The following is a 7258-nucleotide window of genomic DNA, read 5'->3' as shown; positions in this document are numbered from 1 at the left end:
CGTTCTTTGGTTTGTCAATTTTCTCATTTAAAGTCACCTCAATCCTCACTTTCTTTCTTCAATCCAATTCAACTTTCTCTTTTCACTATCTTAAGCGGTGATGGCTGGAATAACCCCAATGCTTGTCTGTATAGCTTTACCGTGTTCCGTGTACCACAGTCATAATTTTGAACCTTTATTTTATGTCGATTTTACCAGCGCCATCTAGACAGCAAAGCTCGTCATACTTAATTCATACTACGTTTTCAGTTTAGTTTTCAGATAGCATAATATTCATAAAATTTAAAAAAAGTTAATTAAAAAAGGGACAATTCACTCAGAGGTTTGTTTCGTTATGATAAGAAGCTGAATGTTACAAAGAGGTGGCAATCTTTCGTCATTATTCTGCATCAGTTGCCTTCTTTTACCAACAACGGAAAATGCCGTTTTCTATTGAATACGCTTCTGTGACAATAACAATGAATGAAGTCATCAAAAAGACTTAATGGATCTAGATTCAGATTCGAATTCATACCCAGTTAATCTCCTGAAACATTCGTTTGTTAATTTTCACTGAATCTTGCTGGTAGATGGACAAATAAACCCATGGAAATCAAAGAGCGCCATGTCCGCTTTCATTTTAAGCCCACGACATCTGTCCATCAACTCTTCCTTCTGGATATGTACAAGTGTCTCCTTGGTAGGTCTTGACGAACCGCTTGAGGTCCACACCAGCCTTCCTGAAGGCCTCGTCGCAAATCCCCTGGTAGGCCTGGTGCAGTTGCGGCTTGCGAGAGTAGACGAAGCCCATGTCGGTTATGTACCTCCCACCCATTTCCATGCAGGAGTAGAGGCAGGCGTAGTTGTAGAAGTCGGTGTCCAGGATGACCAGCGGCGCTGGAATGGCTGTGAAATGAACGACAGAATGTTATCGCTATTGCTGCAGAGTCTGTTCAGAGTTGACAGTGATAACTGAAGAAAGGGTGTGATGTATAATTATCTTTGTATTCAGTTGTATGCTTTCCATGTACAAGAGTAACAGGCATTGACAAATAAGTGTACAGGAGAGAAACTGGTTCGGGGAAAGAGAAAGGCATAATTCTGAACGCAGCTTACAATGCTCCGCAGTGATCTCTAGTCGTGGCTCGTCGTAAGGCATAGGATACAGCCTTCCCTCGTTCTTCATGGTGACCCCATCTCTCGAGAGACCCATGGCAGCCGTGGAAAAGCCCTCTCCGTCTGGAAACGGAATGGATTTGTGAGCGAGATCTTCTTTGAAGGTTTATAGGATATATGCATAATGGGTAGGAAGTATTCTTTGCCCAGTTGAAATAGGTAGGATTACATTGTTACAGCAAATTTTTCATGATTATGTATTATTGTATGCACTGGCAGTATTTTTTAACGGCTTGCAAATTCTGGATTATGTTTGATAGTAATGTACGGAACTCTAACATTTATCCGAATATCTCTTTGGAAAACTAGAAAAAATAATAATAACACTCACGTTGTGATTAATATGAACAGGTATAATGACATATTAACCAAGCTTTTTCTTTTATTATACCAAAAAAAGTGTAATTTTCTGATAACAGGGAACTCACCCCAGGTGTATTTGACCTGCAAACATTTATCGATGGGCTGAAATTCCATAGGAGTGTTAGCAATCTGGTACCATATTCCTCCCATCTGAAAGAAAAACATAAAAATAGATATCAATCGCATTTTCATTGGTTTTTCTGTCTTCTTTAGAAAGGCCCTCCACACATTCTGACAATGATTGGCCTTATTTCAAAACATGGGGATGAGTCGTCAGTACCTGGAAAAGTCTGGGCTTTTGCATTTCCCAGAGCTGTTTCTCATTAATTGCAGGACATGTTCCAGGGACCACATAATCCGGAATATTGAGCTTCCGGTAGGCGGTCCCACCCATCACTAGGACGGCGACGAGGAGAGGACGAAAGGCGTTCATTTTCCTAGGTTCGATGCAGAACTGGGGAGGTCCTGCGAAGCACGTCTTATATACTTACCTTCTCCTGAGCAGAGGAAGAGGAGGGGCCAGGGACAAACAAACGCACGCACAATCGTCCCCTCAAACATAAACGTAGACTAATTTCCTGATAGCCCATATACACATATGTTATCATGGGAATGTCCTCTCTCTCTCTCTCTCTCTCTCTCTCTCTCTCTCTCTCTCTCTCTCTCTCTCTCTCTCTCTTTAACTCGCGGGGCTTCCTCCATCCTTTAGATGTAAGAAGTAGGGTTACGTGAGACCCAGTATCGTCATGTAATAAGGGAATAGAAAAGATGCTGGGTGGAGGAAATAAAATAATTTTGCCGTTATTCATTTATTAGAATGCTTAGCATTCTAATAAATGAATAATGGTTGTTGGAAAGGCTTTGGAGATTGAAACTGGGAACATAAAGCTTTTAATGTTAGTCTTCTTTACCTATTCCTTATAACTATTAAGCCTCCAAGGTACAATGGAACAAACGCTAAGATGAAGAAGGACGCAGGTGATAGGGAGGAGAGGAGAAAAGAACGTAATCATTGGTTTCTCTTTTCATACACTCATCGACTGGTATCCTCTAAGGTTTCCAGGAATTAGCTAACGTGTTGCCTTGACAGTGTTTGATGGACTACGGAAAAGATAGGAAAACAACGGAAGAATTAATCATATTCCTCCTTTTGTTGCCTTTGTTGGAAAGGCCCGCATATTTTAGAAATGATCCTCTTCGTAAGTGCCTTGATCATTTTGTGGATCAGGTCGAGGGAGATCGCCTCACTCCCAACAATGTTTCCCAAAAGCCGGAGGGGTAGAACTTTTTGGAACAACGACTTCTGATAGGAGAGGAGAGAACATTGATGGGAACTGTTTCTATCGAAAGAAGAAGAAATGGATGGGCAATCTCTTGCCGGAAATATAGTCAGTCTTATCTGATCTCCAAAACTGTCGTGAATTATTCATATTGTTAGCATTCTTTATTCCAGATTCTGACTTTCGGAGTAACACATGCTTCCAGAAGTAAAACACTCTCTGATGCATCCCACTTTAATCACTTGTGGATGAGGTCGTGTGACATCGCCGTCTTCCCAACTGTGTTTTCCAAAAACTGAAGAGGTAGAACTTTTTGGAACAACGACATCTGAAAGGAGAATCGAGATAATTGATTGAAGCTGTTTTTACCGAAATAAGAGGAAATGGATGGGTATCCTCTTGCGGGAAATTTAGTCAGTCTTATCTGGTCTCCATGACTGTCGTGAATGATTCATATTGTTAGCCTTCATTACCAAAACGACTTCCAGATTCTGACCGTCGGAGTAGCACATGCCTTCAGAGGTAAAACACCATCTGATGCATCCAAGTTTAGTTTTTCTTCGCGCACAGGCCTTGTATTTTGGGGAACCCACTTAAGATTTATCGCATCTTTTTGGAGGTATGGGATATACGCCGACATCAATGGTGGTTCCTCTTTCTGATGGTTTCAGGCAGCTTAGAGCCAATTGATCGTCTCTTCTTAGTACTCCGCTAATCTAGCTGCTATCGGGGAATGGGATTTTTATCTTATTCTAGTAAGTTTCTTTTGGTGTCTCGTTTTGGGTACGAATGAAGATATTATTGGCTTCATGAACATCTTTTGTAAAATATTAAGCCAGAGTATTAGGGGAATGATAATTGCCCATTGTATTATTTAAAGTGGTTTATCCTCATACTCTGGGGAACAAACCCATTCCAGTCTATAATTTCAGAAATCCAATTATTGGTACTTTTATGAAAGGAATTTTTTATCCGTTTCTTATTTTGCTTTCACTTATTATAATGAAAATAAAAAGTCATTAAACTAGTAGAAATAAAAATCGTCGGAATAAAGATAACTAAAATGTCAAGATGCCATCCACATGCATAGCCTCAACAATATCTCTGAATAAAAGGGTATCTTATAAAGGCATAAAAATAAACCGTAATTATAGATTTATTAGAATTAGTTGCGTGGTCTGCCAATGCTTCACTCAAATTTGTGTATATGAAAACACCATCTAATGAAAACCCATTATTTAAAAAATTACAACAGAAATAAAAAATTAAAACAATTAATCTTTTTAAATTAAATCAGCTAAAGACAGGGGGTACAAGACACCTACCCACATTGGTAGCACAAAGCAAACTGAAGGGGGAGGAGGAAAATTTGGAAAAGGTACACACACAATGACAAAAACAAATTATGCTATGAACAGCTGTGTTGATGATGATTGGTGGTTGAGAGTTGGAACAGTCTGTTTAATCATTATGGATTCAAGTGTAGTTAGTTCCTCGGTACTTCGTGCTCTTCTCACTATACTGAAGTCTTTTGTGGTTATATGAGATTTGCATGTATTGCTTTGATTCCTTATATTCAACCGATCGGGATTTGATAGGCGACTTCCCATTCTGTAACTGACTCCCTGATGAGAGGAGATTCGGATCTTCAGCAGCCTCTTGGGACAACCGACGTTATGTGCCCAGATTATTTATAATTTACATTGGATGTAAAGAAGGGGCTAATACTATCCTTAAAATGGAATAGGAATCCAATAGTTCAGGGGTTAGTCGTTATTAGTTATAGAATAAGTGAAGGTAATTCTCTATTGAACAGACTGATACATTTTTTTCCTGAATCTACTCTCAACCACCAGTCATCATCAACGCAGCTGTTCATTGCATAATTAGATTTTATCCTTGTGTCTGTACATTTCTTTTCCAATTTTTGTCTTCCCTGTCAGTTTGCTTTGGGCTACCAATGTGGGTAAGTGTCCTGGGCCCCCTGTCTTTAGCTGTTTTAATTTTTTTTTATTTTTTATTATTATTTCATTTTTTTGAAGTTTTAGAATATTTAAACATTTTCATTTTTTTTATTTTTAACATTTTTTTCTCTTTGTTCTGGTTTAGATGTAAATATGGTGTTAAAAGTAAATGTTGTCTATAATCCTTATTATATATACAAGCATTGTTTATTTTAATCTTTTTTCAGCCTGGAAAATGAATCAAGTGATACGAAACATCGGCATTTTAACAAAATGGATATAAACGGAACGCTTTCCCATGAGTCCAAATTGTCTACTACCTGAGCGCCTCTCCTGCCCTTGGATGTATATATATATATATATATATATATATATATATATATATATATATATATATATATATATAATAAAATGGAATGAGTTGAACGGAGAGGAGAGTGAGTGAGGCAATTGCAGGGGTGATATACTTTATATTATCATAACCTATATATACCACTTCTTATGCACAATAGGTACTATAAGCGATATTTCTTTTGTTTCCTTCTAAATGCTAACTACTTTAGTATATCATCTTTATCCATCTTTACATCTATAAACAAAAAATAATTACATTACTACACCTTTCTTTCGAATAGTCAACAAGGACAGTGGAATGATTTTGGAGTTAAACGCTAAATAATAAACATTCTTTATTTACCATCGAAGTTTCAGGTCTTAAGAATTGGTTGCATTACGCACGACCACAAAATAAAAGAAAATACCCATTGGTAATCCAACCCCCAAGAGGTTAAAAGGAAAAAAAAAAAAAACTTTCAGACGACCTCGACTTGTTTGTTGTCGTAGGAGCAACCATCCCCTTGGGGAGTCTTTACGAAAGCCGTGGCATCGACGCCAATTTTGTTGAAGGCTTCGTGGCAAATTCTGACGTGATTAGGATCCATATTGGGAGTTCGAGAGAAGATGAAGCCAATGTCAGCATAAAATTTCCTCTGGGTATCCTTGCAGGAGTAGAAGCAACCGTAGTTTTTGTAGTCGGTGTCGAGTACAACCAGTGGTGCTGGCGGAGCTGTAAGACAATGAAATATTGAAGTGAAGACACAGAGGAATATCCAAATTTTATGCGAAGCAACCTTTTGCTGTCGCGCGCAACGGGGCATAAATTGCGCATTAGGAAAATGAAGTCTGGATAATAATAGTGAAGGAAAGAAGACAGGAACAATAATGCATTACCTCCCTCATGAGTGACTTCAAGTTGCTTTCCAGGTAGATCGTAGAAAAGTGACCCCTGCGTCTTCTTTGCGGCCCCATTTGCATCGAGGCCTGTCGACTCCGTTCGGAAAGCTCCTCCAACTAGGAAAAGAGACAACGTTTCAGGTTCCTTCTCTTCAAGATTAGACTATCAAAGAGAAATTCCTACATATTGAATTGGAAGTTTTCAGGTTCATTGAACCGTCGGACCGAGAACAGATGATAATTGATTATATTCTCAGTTCACTGTTCACTCTCTCTCTCTCTCTGCTGTACACTGAAAACTATAGAAATCTTCTATCGCTAATAGTAACACTAGAATACTATTAAACTATTATGTAAATCAAAAGAGAATTAGAAAATACAGATTAAATTCCAAATCCTTATTGCTTCTCTCTTCTTCGGAAGGCTGCGACTATGAAGATATTCACTACCATTACCTTATCCACAAAGTTCCGAGATCAGTTGCCAGTCTACACGTACAACATTTGCGAAAACTTCGACTTACTGTATTGGAGTTTCCACAGAACACATTTCGCGAACGGATCGAAGGGATTGGGCGAGCTAGAATGCTGGTACCAGTCTCCGCCCATCTGCAATATAAAAGTCTTTGGTGAATGGAAAAAAAAGTATAGCCAGACAATTGCTCTCCTCTATTGGGAATGTATATTCCTAAGCAGACGTATACTTTATTCGCTTTGAAGTTCGTCTACTTGACAGAGATATGCCACTGTTCTCGAATTGGTCTGATGACTCGCCTTTATTTCTAATGAACATACCTGCCAGTGGTTTCTTTGTTGTCGTTCCCACAGCACTGCTTTGTTCACATTAGGGCATGGACCTGGCTTCACGAAGTCAGGCATACTTATGACCGCATCTAGGGTCAGGAAAATGGCGACGAGGGAGAGGGACAGTTGCTTCATGTTTCGGGAGCGGCGGTTGGAGTGATGGCAGGAAGGCGTCTCCGAGCTTTATATATCAAGCGGCTTGGGTACGAAGATGCGCAAATGAAGGCCTTAAACACCGCTACACTTTGTTTTTTTCTCGTCAAGGTCAGCCGTACATTATTTCCATGGAGATACTTCTTTCTTTGTCTATATCTGACATGAAATGGACAGAACAAAAATATTCATTTTCCTGCAACCTATTCCACACTACATTCAATTGAAATACAGATTACTGGGAAGAAAAGAATTTGCTTAATATTATAGTTTGAAAATTGTGAGAAATCAGTAAATATATTATGTA

At 38.8% G+C, this 7258-nt stretch overlaps 2 protein-coding genes across 2 annotated transcripts; both read right to left on the bottom strand.

Annotated features, from left to right (window-relative positions):
• Nucleotides 1-413: 413 nt before the first annotated feature.
• Nucleotides 414-1951, bottom strand: LOC135199668 (crustacyanin-C1 subunit-like). Its single transcript, XM_064227825.1, has 4 exons — nucleotides 1799-1951; nucleotides 1584-1668; nucleotides 1096-1218; nucleotides 414-885 (listed from the first exon to the last, which is right to left on the bottom strand). Exons 1-4 carry the CDS (start codon nucleotides 1949-1951, stop codon nucleotides 620-622), a joined length of 627 nt encoding a protein of 208 aa, XP_064083895.1. The 3' UTR covers nucleotides 414-619.
• Nucleotides 1952-5466: 3515 nt separating this feature from the next.
• LOC135199815 (crustacyanin-C1 subunit-like) lies at nucleotides 5467-6941 on the bottom strand. The gene is made up of 4 exons (XM_064227955.1): nucleotides 6790-6941; nucleotides 6519-6603; nucleotides 5993-6112; nucleotides 5467-5828 (listed from the first exon to the last, which is right to left on the bottom strand). Exons 1-4 carry the CDS (start codon nucleotides 6931-6933, stop codon nucleotides 5575-5577), a joined length of 603 nt encoding a protein of 200 aa, XP_064084025.1. The 5' UTR covers nucleotides 6934-6941; the 3' UTR covers nucleotides 5467-5574.
• Between the last annotated feature and the right edge of the window lie 317 nt (nucleotides 6942-7258).

The sequence above is a fragment of the Macrobrachium nipponense genome, chromosome 26 (assembly GCF_015104395.2).
Source record: "Macrobrachium nipponense isolate FS-2020 chromosome 26, ASM1510439v2, whole genome shotgun sequence".
Classification (NCBI taxonomy): domain Eukaryota; kingdom Metazoa; phylum Arthropoda; class Malacostraca; order Decapoda; family Palaemonidae; genus Macrobrachium; species Macrobrachium nipponense.
Note: the sequence above shows the minus strand (reverse complement) of the source record. Positions and strands in the feature narration are given on the sequence as shown.

Excerpts from the sequence above, each read along its gene's own strand:
- LOC135199668 (XM_064227825.1), bottom strand. The coding sequence starts at position 1,951 with ATGAACGCCTTTCGTCCTCTCCTCGTCGCCGTCCTAGTGATGGGTGGG. Across the intron at positions 1,669-1,798 it reads AAAAGCCCAGACTTTTCCAG|ATGGGAGGAATATGGTACCA; the intron begins GTACTGACGACT and ends TTTTTCTTTCAG. Across the intron at positions 886-1,095 it reads AGAGATCACTGCGGAGCATT|CCATTCCAGCGCCGCTGGTC; the intron begins GTAAGCTGCGTT and ends TTCATTTCACAG.
- LOC135199815 (XM_064227955.1), bottom strand. The coding sequence starts at position 6,933 with ATGAAGCAACTGTCCCTCTCCCTCGTCGCCATTTTCCTGACCCTAGAT. Across the intron at positions 6,604-6,789 it reads AACAAAGAAACCACTGGCAG|ATGGGCGGAGACTGGTACCA; the intron begins GTATGTTCATTA and ends TTTATATTGCAG. Across the intron at positions 6,113-6,518 it reads TCTGTGGAAACTCCAATACA|TTGGAGGAGCTTTCCGAACG; the intron begins GTAAGTCGAAGT and ends CTCTTTTCCTAG.